At 40.5% G+C, this 16,026-nt stretch overlaps 2 protein-coding genes across 5 annotated transcripts in view; one reads left to right on the plus strand and one right to left on the minus strand.

The window, feature by feature from the left end:
* The window catches only part of psme4b (proteasome activator subunit 4b), a 38,944-nt gene extending 28,109 nt beyond the window's left edge, over nucleotides 1–10,835 (plus strand). For 2 of the 3 annotated variants that reach the window (XM_060939977.1, XM_060939975.1), the window contains 13 exons: nucleotides 281–434; nucleotides 524–590; nucleotides 692–817; nucleotides 960–1,112; nucleotides 1,224–1,328; nucleotides 1,429–1,520; nucleotides 2,621–2,752; nucleotides 6,648–6,942; nucleotides 7,856–7,984; nucleotides 8,135–8,290; nucleotides 8,378–8,540; nucleotides 8,632–8,765; nucleotides 8,865–10,835. In XM_060939977.1, the coding sequence (XP_060795960.1) occupies nucleotides 281–434; nucleotides 524–590; nucleotides 692–817; nucleotides 960–1,112; nucleotides 1,224–1,328; nucleotides 1,429–1,520; nucleotides 2,621–2,752; nucleotides 6,648–6,942; nucleotides 7,856–7,984; nucleotides 8,135–8,290; nucleotides 8,378–8,540; nucleotides 8,632–8,765; nucleotides 8,865–8,999 (1,841 nt within the window). In that variant the 3' untranslated portion in view covers nucleotides 9,000–10,835. The remainder of the gene's footprint in view (nucleotides 1–280; nucleotides 435–523; nucleotides 591–691; nucleotides 818–959; nucleotides 1,113–1,223; nucleotides 1,329–1,428; nucleotides 1,521–2,620; nucleotides 2,753–6,647; nucleotides 6,943–7,855; nucleotides 7,985–8,134; nucleotides 8,291–8,377; nucleotides 8,541–8,631; nucleotides 8,766–8,864) is intronic. The other variant, XM_060939976.1, reaches the window with a different exon arrangement.
* A 2,163-nt stretch (nucleotides 10,836–12,998) lies between these two features.
* chac2 (ChaC, cation transport regulator homolog 2 (E. coli)) lies at nucleotides 12,999–15,627 on the minus strand. 2 transcript variants are annotated; one of them, XM_060939008.1, is made up of 3 exons: nucleotides 15,333–15,627; nucleotides 15,152–15,187; nucleotides 12,999–13,670 (listed from the first exon to the last, which is right to left on the minus strand). In XM_060939008.1, exons 1-3 carry the CDS (start codon nucleotides 15,465–15,467, stop codon nucleotides 13,296–13,298), a joined length of 546 nt encoding a protein of 181 aa, XP_060794991.1. In that variant the 5' UTR covers nucleotides 15,468–15,627; the 3' UTR covers nucleotides 12,999–13,295. The 2 variants fall into 2 exon arrangements, with proteins under 2 accessions (XP_060794991.1, XP_060794992.1); XM_060939009.1 differs by lacking the exon at nucleotides 15,152–15,187.
* Nucleotides 15,628–16,026: the final 399 nt, after the last annotated feature.

Here is a 16,026-nt window from a genome sequence, read left to right on the forward strand (position 1 = left end):
ATTGACAATCATGTTTAGCACTGAAAATCTAAAAGCATCATGTCCTTTCCTTAGAGTTGATGGAGTAAAAAAAACCCTACACTTCAGCAGTTTATTGACTGACTTGTTTGCTGAGCAATGACAAATAGGAAAAACTTGTAACCTGGATACATTCTGGTTTTGCCACGTGGCAAAGCTTACAATTTATCTATTCCTGCCTCATATCCAGGTGCTGATCCTTTAGCTGTGATTAACTATTGCTGTACATGAAGTAAGCTAATGGAACTAGTGTTTTGTTTAGGTGGGGTGATGGAGCCAAAGGAACTGGTAGCTGGAGACAGGCCAGGAAACGACTGGCTTCAATATCATGCTGATAGCGTGCCTCGCACTCAGCAGGACTGGGACAATTTCTGCTTTGTGGAGAAGACTCACTGGGGTTACTACTGTTGGCCAAAGTATGTACATCTCACCAACTCCATCTTACCCTGACCAAGATATGTACCCCACTGAGCCTGGGTTCTTCCCCCACCTCTGTTTTCTGTAGGAAGATGATTATATATGCTCCTGTAGAGCAGCAGCTGAAAGACCTCAGGCCAGAGGAGATGAATGAGGTATACGCATTGTCTGTCAGATGGTATTACGTCCACCTGGCGAACTTGAGTATAATTCTTCTCACAGATTTTTAACAAAAAATGTCCTTTTCCAATTGCAGAGTGAACGAATCATCTATGACCATTTCTCTGATCCCGTGTTCATCAATCAGCTCATCGAGTTCTTGTCACTCGAGGACCGCAAGGGAAAAGATAAATTTAACCCACGTCGCTTCTGCCTCTTTAAGGTACAAGCTCAAAGACCAAACTGCAAAGTGTGTTTCATGTTCACATTCACAACTGGACAGTGTTGATGTATTTTTAGGTCAGCAGGCCAGAACAGGCTGGTCAATTCAAACATATTGTTACTGTATGTGATGTATTGAACAGGGTCTATTCAGGAACTACAGTGATGCCTTCCTGCCAGTGCTTAAACCTTACATGGAGCGTTTGGCTGGTGATTCCCACGAAAGTACGCAACGGTGTGTGGCTGAGATCATTGCTGGCTTAGTGAGAGGCAGCAAGCACTGGCGCTTTAGTCAGGTGTGGAATTAAAGAATGACATTAAAAGTTAAAGTAGAAGCAATGTACTCTTTGGGTTTTTTTTCATGCTTTCTTTCCTTGTTTTTCTCATTTCCTCCTTCTTGAGCATAGGTGGAGGCCCTGTGGCAATTCCTGATTCCTTTGATGCGAAGAGCACTATCCAACATCACAGTGGAGAGCTACACTGACTGGGGCACATGTGTAGCTACTGCCTGTGTATGTTCTCCCTTTCCATTACTCACTTCTAAATTTTTGATGTGTAGTGGCTTATTGTAGTGTTGAAGTAAAATTAACAGACCACTGTCCGACCTTGTAGGAGAGCAGGGACCCACGGAAGCTTCACTGGCTGCTGGAAATGCTGATGGAATGTCCGCTTAGTGGAGAAGGGGGATCCTTTGTAGATGCTTGGTAAGAAGGCACTAGAGGTCTGAACTTTGCACTACATTTAAATCCAATCTATACAAACTTTATTTGGAATAAAGATGTGAAAAGGTTAATATAATCTATAGAGACCTCATATAGGTCACCTCTTATGTTTTACTAAAGAGTCTGCTTCCTCCATCAGTGAATGTGGACAAGAGCTACAGAAAGATGAAATTTTACCGACATTACACGCGACCACAGACCTTTTTCTGTAGCCCACTAGCAAACAGAAGATTCTCTTCACTTGCCACTGTTAAAAACAAAACTTTGAAATAACTTTGGCATGCCATGAACTTTTTCACAGTCCAGTGATTACACAGTGTATGTGTATACACTACCATTCAAAAGTTTGGGGTCACTTTGAAATTTCCTTATTTTTGAAAGAAAAGCACTGTTCTTTTCAATGAAGATCACTTTAATCAGAAATACACTCTATACATTGCTAATGTGGTAAATGACTATTCTAGCTGCAAATGTCTGGTTTTTGGTGCAATATCTACATAGGTGTATAGAGGCCCATTTCCAGCAACTATCACTCCAGTGTTCTAATGGTACAATGTGTTTGCTCATTGCCTCAGAAGGCTAATGGATGATTAGAAAACCCTTGTATAATCATGTTAGCACAGCTGAAAACAGTTTAGCTCTTTAGAGAAGCTATAAAACTGACCTTCCTTTGAGCAGATTGAGTTTCTGGAGCATCACATTTGTGGGGTCGATTAAATGCTCAAAATGGCCAGAAAAATGTCTTGACTATATTTTCTATTCATTTTACAACTTATGGTGGTAAATAAAAGTGTGACTTTTCATGGAAAACACAAAATTGTCTGGGTGACCCCAAACTTTTGAACGGTAGTGTATTCATTTTACAACATTCATGATCCTGAAGCTTATGGCCAGAAAAGTGTAAAACATCAGAAATACCAGTATTAGTTTTTATTTAGGATAATGTCCACTATATGCCAAAATATGTTGTATTGTCTACAAGATGCTGAGGTTTACATCATCATGTAGTGATATGCAAAATCTTTATTCCTGCTAAAAGTCATTAACAAGTTTGGTTGTCTTTCCCCCCATTGGCTATGCAGTCATCTGTATGTGCTACAGGGGGGACTGGCTCAGCAGGAGTGGAGGGTGCCAGAGCTGCTGCACAGGCTCCTGACCTATTTGGAGCCCAAACTCACTCAGGTGTACAAGAATGTACGAGAGCGTATTGGCAGGTAAGAGGCAGACCAGAACTCTAAGTGTGCATAACCAGGGTTCCCGCGGGGTCTAAAAAAGTCTAAAATTCAGAAAGTTAAATTTTTTTTAAGCCTTAAAATGTCTAAAAAACACACATATTTTCATCCCAGGTCTAAAATTTAATTTATCCAAGTCTAAAATTCTTACATCCGCTCAGTCCGTTCCTAGAAGTGCCTGCAAAACATTAATAAAAAATGTGCCGGTTGCATTGTTGTCTGCCTGCTAAAAAACTTCAATCACCGATGATCGCGGCAAGTATGCAGCGGTCCAGTTTGTCCACTACGCCTACCGTAGTTCTACCTTCTAAGTTCCCGCCGAGTTTATGCAGTCTGTGGCAGTCAGAGAAGGTTAGCGGTTGTGTTGGCAGTGCGATGAAGAGTGTGGATAGCGCGTCGAATAATAGTGAGTAAAGAGGTTCACATACTTTTGCCACTCACAGATATGTAATATTGGATCATTTTCCTCAATAAATAAATGACCAAGTATAATATTTTTGTCTCATTTGTTTAACTGGGTTCTCTTGATCTACTTTTCGGACTTATGTGAAAATCTGATGTTTTAGGTCATATTTATGCAGAAATATAGAAAATTCTAAAGGGTTCACAAACTTTCAAGCACCGCCGTAAGTATGAAAAACGAGAATATTCTGCGAGCAATAGGCTGAAGCACACTATCGCTAAAAGGAGCTGTGTTGGGCTGGAACGGTTGGTTAAATAGCCGCTCACATTAGCGCGGAGAGCTTTCACACTGTAGACCAAGGGTGCCCAATTTGGGGCCCGCGGGCCAAGTTTGGCCCATGTTCCGTTTTTTTTTGACCCGCCTCATTTTTCCCATCTGTGCCCGCCCGTCAGTGCCAGGTCTGTGCCAGCCGCTGGGAATTTCTGTCCCAACGGCTTCGAAGAGTTGCCTGCAGTTCACTTTCTGACCACAGTTTTATAAGGGGGGGACAAGGGGGGCGCTGTTGAGTTGCTGGCTCTTCTGTCTGTCAGCAGGCTCATGACACAAGCGAGGAGCAGAAGTTACAATGGAGCGCTGTGTTAGGCAGTGGCACACGGATAAAAGAAAATTCAAAAATAGTTGGCAAGATTTTTTTTTTCACGGAAATCGATTCCTCGGCAGTGTGCCTTATCTGTAGACAGAGAGTGGCAGTTTTGAAAGAATACAACATCCGTAGACATTATGAAACAAAACATTTACCTCAGTTTGCGAAATACAGTGGTGAAATAAGAAAGCAGAAGGCTAGCGAACTGTTAGCCAGGCTCAGTGCCCAACAACGCACGTTACTGCAGACGTCGTCTGCTCAAGAAAATGCAACTAAGGCCAGCTATAAGATCAGCGCAATGATAGCGAAATCTGGGAGATCTTTGTCATGTGGAGAGTTTGTTAAAAGTTGCCTGACTGTGGCTGCAGAGACTGTGTCCCCGAGCCAGACACGGGCCTTTTCGCAAATTAGTTTATCATGGAACACAGTTACCTGCCGCATCGAGGACATGGCTGAGGATCTCAGAGAACAAATCTTTGGTAAAGCATCCAGATTTACGGCCTTTTCTATTGCTTGCGATGAGAGCACCGACATATGTGACTATGCACAATTGATGGCGTTTTTGCGCGGAGTCAGTGAGGATTTTGAAGTGACACAGGAGCTGGCTGGCCTTGAGACACTTTCAGGTACAAGTTAACATGAGGGAAATGTTGTGTTGTTTTCTATATTGCTCAGTTCACATTGTCCAATTCCATACCTAATACTCAATCTAATTTCACATTCAGTCTAAAGTAAATTCTCTCTGGTTTCATAAGTTGGGCAATCCAGCTGGTTTCAAATGGCTTAAAAGGCACAGTGCTACAAGGGCATGTGTTATTGCTCAATTCACATTTTAGTTAATTTTTAAATAGAATTGTATATTTGGTTGTCCTGGACCTTATCCAACTGTTTTCAACTTGTTCAAGCTACCAAAGCACTTTTTGTAATATAGTCTGAAATGTTGCTTTCCTTTCAAATATGTTTCTACCTCTTAAAATAAGCCATGTGGATGTTCTGTCATCTTCTGAAATTAATAAAGGTAGGCCTACTATAAATATACAAAATATGTGTTTAATTGCTTTAAACATTTACATTTGAGTTTAATGATCTTAGCCTATATAAAAATGACACATTTCAATAAAATGTAAGGTAACATAATGTGGACGTTCGTTTTTTGGCCCGCGGCCCACCCACAGAATTAATTTTTGGCCCATTGTAGAGAAGAATTTGGGCACCCTTGCTGTAGACAATCTTACCGTGCACATTACATGTCGTCAACGTTACCATGACAACATGGAGCGCATGAGTCCAGTCAGCGTATTCAGCTTTCTAACAGTGCTCTTTTTTTTTTTTAATATTATTCTCTCCCCAGTGGTGTGTCTTTCCTGGCTTTATTATTTAGTATTTATTAATTTTGCATTCATATTTTGCAATGATTTTACACCTCTGTCTCAAATGGCCCGTTTGCTCCGCTACTGCTTAAAAACCTGCTGTCTCCCTTATATACCTCTCGCAAGGTATGACTTGATTTCACTGGTAAATCGCTGCCGCCTTGCGTGAGTTTGCTGTTTAACTGGAAGCACGTGTGCTACGGGGCTACTACGTATGTTTTTTAACTATTAGTTTTAAAAGATGTGTATGCATTTTTACTGTTAATATGGTTGAAATGGTTGCTACAGCAAGTGGAGGTCTGCGATGCTGTGGTTTGCAGCATGGGGTTCACATGAGCAATCAAGAAAGTCAACATCTGACAACAGTGCATTATATAATAACGCTGTTTTATTACCAGAACACCACTAACCAAAAGTTTAAATGAGTTCTGTTGCAGTTAGGGGAAAAAAACAAACCCCTACAGACTGCATTTACTACACAAATGCCCTTTATCACTCTATTGTCTTGTACTTTTGTTGCTGTGACATAATGTACTAATGTTGTACTAATGTTGCCATATGACATAAATAAGCACAGAATCAGTTTGTATCCCTGATAGTCAGTTTACCAATACAAATGACTGTTTTGAGAATTGAACTCGATTGTCTTTTTTTGGGAAGGGCGGGGGTAGGGCAGGTTGTAATGCTTCGTGTTGGTCTAAAAAAAATTTCATAATGGTCTTAAAAAGTCTAAAAAAGATCTAAAATTTAACTTACTGAATCCTGCAAGAACCCTGATAACCAAAGTGTACATATTTGATACCCATTCAATGATGTAAAAGTATGTTCTGTATTTATCTGTCATTTAAAATGCATTAAAGTTGTAGAACAAAGAAAGTCTGAGATCATGCCCACAATCAGGACAGCCAGACATGGCTAATCTTTAAATGAGTGTTCTGCCCTCATTTTTATATTTAACTAAGTCAGTAAAGTCAGCTGTGCTCTCTGGGTGAGAGGGGTGGTATATTCTCTCTCCCCCACTCAGTCACAGTTACACTAGTCAGTCATGCGCATCTGTTAGCTCATGCATTTAGAAGGGGGAGGATGGCACTTTCCTCTGTGTGTGTTATGCTGCCCGATGATGCAGCATATGCAGCAGTTTGTAAAGATGTGGCTGGCTAGCTTCATGTGACCTTGGAGGATGCACATGATGGCCTTTTCCCTCTTGGGCTGGTAGCTGTTATATAATGGGGAGAACTGACTAGTGGGTGGGAATGGGCCAAGAAATTAGGGAGAAAATTGGAGGAAAATCCAACAAAAACAAATGGTGCAGGAGAAACCAGTTTAAACAAGTAAGAATACTGGATAAAAATACATTGCCTTGCCCTCATTTGTTCATTTTGAACTATTGAACTTTTCTTCTGCTTAATGCCGTTTCTCTTTCTCCCCCCCATGCCACCCTCTATTCCACTGGTCTTGCAGTGTGCTGACATACATTTTTATGATTGATGTCAGTCTGCCAAACACTCTACCCACAAAGTCCCCTCACGTAACTGAGTTCACTCAAAGAATCATGGCTTGCCTGAAACCACTGCTGGAAGGAGAAGAGGAGATCCAAAACCATGTAGTGGAAGAAAATGTAGTGGGTGAGCTGGATGAAAGAACTCAGGCCATCAAACTGCTCAAAACTGTACTGAAGTGGCTGATGGCCAGCGCTGGCCGCTCCTTCACCACTCCAGTAGTTCAGCAGCTCCAGCTTCTGCCTCTGCTTTTTAAGGTCAGTCTCGTACTCTTATACTTCCTGATAGTCACCCTCGAACCCATCTATCAGTAAATAAGAGCACTATAGAGTAACTGTATTTGGGTGGTGGGGTGGACTAGTCATACTCAGTGCACAGTAGTTGCGCTGATACTGTAGTGTGTGTGTTGCTGGTACAAATGTAGTGGGTACGACAGCTTTGCTCAGGCTTTAAACAATTCCAATATCATTGCTATTTTGAGAAACAGCCCACCAACTAACCAAAAACATGCAGCCAAATGTGGGACTGTGATGTGTATAATTGTGAGGAAGCCATGGCCTAATGGTTAGAGAAGCAGCTTTGGGACCAAAAGGCTGCTGGTCCGATTCCCTGGACCAGCAGGAATGACTGAAGTGCCCATGAGCAACCTAACCCCCAACTGCTCCCCAGGCTGCTCTGGGTACGTTGTACATCGCTTTGGATAAGATCATCTGCTAAGTCCCATTAATATAATGTATAATTGGTGAGAGAGATGGCATTCCTTTCTATCCTGTCAATTAATTTCTAATTCTGGACAAAGAGAGAAAATGTTTTTTTTTTTTAAATGTCCATCAGTGATGGATTAAAAAAGTGATGAATGCAAATTATGCATAACAATAAGCTAAGTTTAGAAATAGAAATGGCATTTGATAAGCTACATTTACAAATGTTATCAAACAATAAAGAAAATGTCAGCTGTGGGGTGGGTATTTAACTTGTAAGTACCACATGGCAATAGCTATGATATTTTGACAATATTGTGCTTATTGTAAATCACAGTGCATCACACACGGTTGGATCACTCGGTGTCTTACTGCGCTCTATATGACTGTTTGTTTCTCTTGCTCTCTCTTACTATTGTTTTTGCTGTATATAAAGTTTTTCCCTCCTTCTATGTCTACATGTGTACAGATTGCTCCTGTAGAGAATGATGACAGCTATGATGAACTGAAGAGGGATGCGAAGACCTGCTTGTCTCTCATGTCCCAGGGCCTCCTCTATCCAGAGCAGATACCTCTGGTACTCAAAGTGCTGAATGAAGTGAGTTTACACTCTGCTGATGGTAGGAGTGACCTGTTGAGTCCCAGTTGATCTGTTCTTTGATTTTTATATTTGTTAATCCCTAAAATTATTCATTTTTGTTCAGCAGTAAGTTTTTAGTTGCAGGTACTAAGTGCTGTACATGCTCAGATTGCAGGGAGCAGCTCATGGCATGCCCGCTATTCTGTGCTCACCTATCTGCAAATAATGGTGTTCTACAACCTGTTCATGATATTGAGCAATGAACAGGCAGTGCAAAGTGTGCGAGCACTTGTCATCAAGCTACTGGAGGATGAGCAGCTAGAGGTACACTTTACTCTGTGGTACTTGTGCTTGTTAACACTCAATAACTTCATTCACTCATTCCACTTCCATTTGCTTCCTTCTTCCCAGGTGCGAGAAATGGCTGCCACTACTCTGAGTGGTTTCCTGCAATGTAACTTCTTGACCATGGACATCTCCATGCAGACTCATTTTGAGACTCTATGCAAAACCAGACTGCCTAAGAAAAGGAAGAGAGAGTTGGGCTCTGTTGTAGACACCATACCCTCAGTTGGTAAGGCACTCACTTTGATACTACTGTAATTATTATATACCCATAAACCTATGGTGTGCACATGTATAGATTGAGTTGAATGTGTTTCCAGATCTAGTGCGGCGCCATGCCGGAGTGCTAGGTCTCAGTGCCTGCATTCTATCCAGCCCTTATGATGTACCCACCTGGATGCCACAGTTGCTCATGGACCTCAGTGCCCACCTCAACGACACACAACCTATTGAGGTGGACTAGATTAACAACTCTCACTTCTGTTGTGTCTTTTCTGAAGCTCTTGTAGCTTTTATTAATCCTCACATTATTGTCTGTCTGAACTCCTTTTAGATGACTGTGAAAAAGACTTTATCTAATTTCCGCCGGACTCACCATGACAATTGGCTGGAGCACAAGCAGCAATTCACAGATGACCAGCTAGTGGTGCTCACAGACCTACTTGTGTCACCATGCTACTACGCCTAGACAGGTGAAACGGGTCTTTTTGGAGGGTTGTTTTTTTGGTTTTTTTTAACTTGCGCACTGTTTGAGAAAGCAAATATTAAGAGGACAAGTATAGGCATGGAAAAGCAGAGTGAAGCAATAACTTGAATTTGTTGAGTCGGAGCAGGGGGAAATTGTGTACGTACTGTATGGATTTAACACACATTTTGCATTTTTATTATGCTTAATATTTAAGGTTTATCTGTGCAGGGATAAATGGCCTGCAATCTGTTATTGTACAGATTTCTTTTTTTTTTCTGTATGTGTGGACATGAATGCGTGATCAAGGACCGACTGCCTGTGGATCTGATCTCCCATTCGAGCCATTCTTCCAGCCATTTATATCTCATCTCTTCAGAAGGTGCAAAGACAGGTTCAGATATGGAGCTGTTAGGAAATCAGTTTTATTAACTATGGCTACATTTCACACTGCAGGTAAAAGTGGCCCATGTTTAACTTCTTCACGTAACGTACTTTTTACTATGACCGTGTGAGTCTGTCTACCCTTCATATCTATATAACATGGCAATGTGATGTCCGTGTGTACAGTCATCGTACTTTTAGATGAAGCCAACTAGCCTTGAGTGAATGTGGAAATCGTCCTCCTCATCTTGGTATTCTGCAGGAAGTTTATGTCTGAATGCACGTATAGCACAGTTCTACCACTCTGGTCGTACACTTCTCTCCATTGACAGTCACCATGACTCCACTGAAAGCTGCAAACAATCTTGGCTCACCTTTGTGCATTTACATTCACAGAGGTTTGTTTTGTAGCTGGCATTGATGTTAAGAACAGCTTCTAATTAGTAGTTTCTAGTGTTGCTTGGCGAGGTGCCTGATGTCATTCTTTCACATATACAGGTCAGTTCAGGAATGTGATTCAGAATAGTATTCTTTAAATTGTAGCTAAGAAATATCACATGAACAGTAAATCCACAATGAGCACTTTAGCTTGCAATGTGAATGTAGTCCACTTTGAATCAGCAGCCTTTAGATTGACCCTTTCTTGATCAAGGCCAAATGAAGTCTAAAGGTAGCCACTGAGAGCTATTGAGATCCTCCAGTGTATGGTATGGTGAAAACGAGACCCTTTCAAAACCAGCAGCATTGCATAACGGACATAGCATTTTGTGTTACTGTAGTATGTGATTGATGATCAGTAGCTCTTTATTGTCTGATGGGGATTCAGTTCTTGCATAAATCTCAGTTCACATGCCATCATTATTTTTATCTCATTCTTGTATTTATATTTGTGTATGTATGTATATATATACTGTACATATGCACATATCTATGCATAATGTAAGTAATTATTTCAAATAGATTTACATGTGTCTACTGGAAAAGAGTTTTGCTAGATGAAAATGAAGCACCAGGCAGGAGTGAGTGGAATTGTGTGTGTGAACTGAAAACATTTGAAGTGCATGGTGGTGTGCGCGTGCGCATGTTCATAGTTTAATCATGTTATTTATGTGGCATGTGACTGGGGATCCTCACAGCATTCTCCATCCATACAAACCCTTTTTCCCCCCTCCTTGTTCCACCCTGTACTTGTAAGTCAGATTGATTTAAAAGCAGTAGTGTCCTCTGACATGTTCATATACACACCCATAAAGATCTTTACATTATACCCTTTTAAGTCCAACTGGGAGTGAACCATGGATAGTCCTGTTCTGCATTATGGAACATCCATACTGGCAACACTGTGTAGCTTAGTGCCAAAACTGCAGTGAGGTTGGTTTCCCCCCCCCATTTTTTTTAGATGTACCATTTGCTTGTTTTATCTAAGAATATGCCAATAAAATGTTTTTAACAAAAGGAACACATAATCTGTTCTTTGGTTACATGGTCATTTTGTAACTCAATTATATTTCCAAACATTTTTCCATTTCCTAAGTTTCTACTGTAAGACCTTTTGAGTATTACCAATTTTACCATCCTATGCTAGATCTAGGTCTTTTTGTAGTGCATATGAAGTGCATGCTAGTTAATGTGCCTACCAGCTTCAATGCTTAAGTGTTTTACATAAACTAAATGGTCAACACCATACTTGGTGTTATGTTTACAGATGGTTTATTAGAGTTCAGTATATTTTTGGTCTCCTTTATGAGTATATTTTGTAATGTCCATGTGCTTCTTGTATATAGTACCAGTCAAAAGATTGGACACACCTCATTCAAAAAAAAAAATTATTTTGTGTGTGTGTATGGTGCTCTGCACACTATTGGCATAACCAGCTTCATGAAGTAGTCACCTGGAATGCTTTTCAGTTAACAGGCGTGCCTCATAAAAAGTTAATTAGTGCAATTTCTTGCCTTCTTAATGTGTTTGAGATCAAACAGTAAATAATAAATACAGTAAATAGCCCAATTCCACAACTGTAGTAATCCATATTATGTCAAGAACTGAGCTAAGTAAAGAGAAACGACAGCTCATCATTACTTTTAAGACATGAAGTGTCTCTTATGTAATAAAAATAAAGAAAAATTATTGAATTAGAAAGTGTGTCCAAATTTTTTGACTGGTACTGTATAGCACTGCTTATTATCCTACTGATACATTTTCCCTCTATTAGGCCCACCACACTGCTACAGTGGTCTTTATCATAGTATATGGATATAAACCCTATACAGTTGTTTACACTCATTTCCTTTTTGAGTGATTATAACTAATTTACTTGGTGCCTAAATATCATAAACAAAACCCATACAAGCTTAAAGCTCATAGGCAACGGTTTTAAATTTTATGCACATTTGAAACTTATGTTAAAAAAACCTCTAATTTTCTTCTGGTCCAAAGAAGTATTGCTAATAAGTAATAATTAAAATAAGTTAGCACGGATTGTGGCAAATTTTTGTCGGCTATTTCCTTGACCACTCGGCGCGTGATGTCATTTAAACCAAACAAACCCATGCCTTATTGTTGTGCAGTGAACTGTAACAACGGATTCAGGAAGTAGTAGTTTTTACCGTTTTCCAAAAGAGGAGAAGAGGCAGAGAGAGTGGATTGTGCATGTGAAGTGAGAGGGTTGGCAGCTGGGTAAATACGCCACTCTGTGCTCCGATCACTTCGAAGAGGATTCATTTTTGAAGAATCCCCATCTGTTGGAGAGTTTAGGTGTCAGTGTTGGACAGAGAAGCTCAAACCTGACGCTGTTCCAACAAAATTCGAGCACAAAAGCAAGCAGTCAAAGAAGAAACGGACCAGCAACGCTTAAGCAAAAAGGACAGGATTGGAAGTAAACTTTACCTTTGCTTGCAATTTTTCAAGTAAAGAATCCTGTACAATCATTCTGGAAATAAATGAGACAAAAGGGATAGTTTGTCATGGCTACCTGCCAACATGATAAATGTCTGTGTGTGTGTATGTATGTATGTATGTCCGAACGCAAGTGTTGCTAATGAAGTGGCCACTAAGCTGAAGTTGATACATCACCGCTAAAATGATACCTGCGGGCATGCTTACATGCTAATGGTTCACATGCCATTTGCGTGCTAAACGTATGTGCGTGTTTATACAGACACATGTTCCTAATAATGTGGCCATTAAAAGTTGAAGTTGATTTTGCAGTGGCTACCTGCTAACATGCTATTGACTAACATGATTGTGTGTATGTTTAGAGTAGCTATAAATAGTATAATGCTTGTATTAATATTAGCAATAAATTATATTAGCAATATAAATGAATCCACGTTCTATTATAGGGATTATGTGCGCATCGGTGAGTAACCCCATTAAATGTCCTGGTATGTTATTGAATTGTTAAATTAGCCCTGTATGTTTCTCTCCAGCGCAAAAAAAAAAAAAGTATATTTAGAAAGTGGTTAAATAAATGAGCCTCCTAAACGTGTGCTCGGTTTGCAAGTAAACACAGCTGCTCCAGGTCTGTTTGGCTTAAATGACGTCACGACGACTGCCCTCTGGTGGTGAAAGTGCGCATAAGTGAGATGCAAACAAACCTTCGGAAATTGGGCAAAACCGTACATTTTAAGCATTTTATTCAATTTTAGGGTGCAAATTAGACACCAGGAAGATTGAATTCGCTTTTTGGGTCATTCTTCTAGACAGTAAAGTTGATATTCTACATCTCTCCTCCGACTGTTGCTTATGACCTTTAAATAGATGCATTTATTTGACATTACAGCAGGGAAACAAATATTAAATAAAATGAGGTTTTAATAATCTGCAGGTAAGTTAGTGAGACTCCATGTAAGAGCTACCCGTGTGTGTACATGGATGAACCTCCAATGTGAGAAAATGCTGCATGGAGTAGTGATGTCACTCCGCCGATTCCTGTAGAAGTTTCTTGACCATGTGCTCCAAGGAGAACAGGTGCTCATCTGAATCTTCAGGAATCAGCTCCCTGAGAGCATTGGCAAGCTCGAATAAGTACTCTGTGTTTTTTCCACTGGGTCCAACTGACCTGAGGATCTGTTGTGCAATCAGTTCCAGAGGTGCTGGTCCAAGGTAGTCTGGGTTGTCGCAGGATCCGATGTAGAGTAGTGTGTTCTGGACGGGCTCGTGCTCCTCTCCTTTAGGATGAAATGTAACTGTCATCACTCTATATCCACCTTTCTCCCTGTAGTCCAGATACTCCTTCACCTCTTTCTCCCTGCCTGATGGAAGTTTGTAACCAACACCCCAAACGCAGCCCTGTATGACAACAACAACAATGATGAGGGAGGTGTGACCGACCTGTCAATATTGACAGGGAGGTCACACCTCCGTAACATCAGCTGATTATAAAGGCACGTCACACACCAACATCCGGGTGACCCTCTGATGAAGACGGAAGTTACACCGTCGAAACATGTCAGGTAAAGGAAAAAACTTTTACATGTCTGAAACAAAAGAAAACTAATGACTTGACAACAATGATGAGATTTTACATTATCTTAGTCTTTGATGCAAGTGTATTCCCCCCAATTTATGGCCAAAAGTATGTGGGCCTGTTCCAAACTGTTGCCACAAAGTTGAAAGCACATGATTGTCTAGAATGTCTCTGTACACAGAAGCATTACGATTTCCCTTCAGTGGAAATAATGGGCCCAAACCTGTTCCAGCATGAAAACACACATGTGCAAAAAGCAAAGGTCATGAAGATTTGGTTCAAAGGTGCAGGGCCGTGCAAAGACCTTTGGAGGGGCAGGGGCTCAACATTCAAAAAAGGGCACTTGGAACAAATTTTTCACACAAGTTAACTTTATTCAAAACTAAATTTCAGTTGCAACTGAACATTCTGTGTGTCTTGATAGAATATGTTGTGGACGTCGTCATTCAGCCTTAAGTTTTCGAAACTGCTAGAATATGTTATTAACGCCGTCGTTCAAACTAAAGTTTCCGAATCTGCCACGTTAATGAAATGGATGGAGCAAAGCAAACGGTTTAAATATAGCCTAGGCGGCTTCATTAAATGATAAACAACCCTACGCATTTACTGTTGTGTTCTAAGCTGCACAATATTGCATGTTCAGATAAGAAATGAAAGGAGACTTTCAGTGTGACCTTACCATGCCGTTCCTCGCACTGTCAACCGCCTGCATGCGCTTTCTGCACGGAGGCTCACTGAATGCATGACGTCACGGATTGATGCCCGCATTTACATAGAAAAACGTTATTTTATAAATCTATAATTTCATACATTGTCAAATTGTAGAGAATATTGATGTTGGAGCTAACTTATCTTTTACAAATATTAAAAAATAAAAACAAAACAGTCCCTATGAAAAGGGCACTTTGGACAGCAGGGGCTAGAGCACCTGTAGCACCGGTTCATTGCACGTGGGTGCAAAGGTGGATTAGAAAAATTCCAAATTCTAGTGGTCTGAACAAAGCCCTGCCTCCTCACCCTGTGTCAAAGCAAAGGTCATGAAGATTTGGTTCAAAGGTGGATTGGAAAAATTCCAAATTCTAGTGGTCTGAACAAAGCCCTGCCTCCTCACCCTGTGTCAGTGCCTGATCTCAATAATGCCCTTGTGGCTGAACTGGCACAAATCCCCAAAGCCACACTACAGAATCTAGTGGAAAGCCTTCCCAGAAGAATGGAGGTTGTTATAACAGCAAAGGGGAACTAAATCTTGAATGGGATGTTCAGGTGAATACATACTTTTGCCCATATACTGTAGTGCATTTACCTCAGGGTCTTCAATTAGCGTCACCACACGTCCAGGCTGGAAATGCGCAATAATGAGACAACAATGTATAAAGTGTAAACAACGTGTAGGGAAAAAGTGCTTATCATTCTACAACAGTGCGACTATTCTGGCTAGTTAATGTTGATTTAAATGACAGCATGAAGGATAATGTGTTTGTTACCTTTCCAGGAACTCCGCGGTGATCTGTACTTCCCTGCCAGAACCGGCGACTGAAACCTTTAACGAAACCGACTCGCTTCTCCTCAAACGGAAAATCAACTTTCCAAATAAGCGATCCATAGCCGAAAACCCACATGTCTGTGAAAGCAGCCCACTTTCCCCTACTCAGTACTTCCGCGTAAACAGCGCAAATGGCCTGAGATTATGATCAAATCATTATTTCAACTTAGAAGCATCAGACGATCATTCTGAGATCAAATCACCAACGGGTCTGTACAGAATGTCAAGCGCTATCTAATACGGAAGTGACGTTTTCAGGAAGCCTCACCAGTCCAGTGGGCGGATATTTATTTATTTATTTATTTATTTATTTTAAAAAGAGAGTCTCATCTCATTCAAATACTTTGAATGTGATGTGTAATGGGTCAGAAATTGTGTCCAAGGATAGTGTCACATATTTGGGTCTAACATTGGATCAATCACTTATAGGTGATTTCATTGCAGCTAAAGTCTTAGCTAAATGTTCTAAAAAGTTAAAGTTTTTATACCGCAAGACAAAGTTTTTAGATTTTTCTTTCAAGAAATTATTAGTATTAACTTTGATTCAATGTCATGCGGATTTTGCGTGCTCTGCATGGTTTTCTGGGTTCACAATGAAGCTTAGAAACAAATTCCAAATGCTGCAGAACAACGTT

The sequence above is a fragment of the Neoarius graeffei genome, chromosome 14 (assembly GCF_027579695.1).
Source record: "Neoarius graeffei isolate fNeoGra1 chromosome 14, fNeoGra1.pri, whole genome shotgun sequence".
Classification (NCBI taxonomy): Eukaryota; Metazoa; Chordata; class Actinopteri; order Siluriformes; family Ariidae; genus Neoarius; species Neoarius graeffei.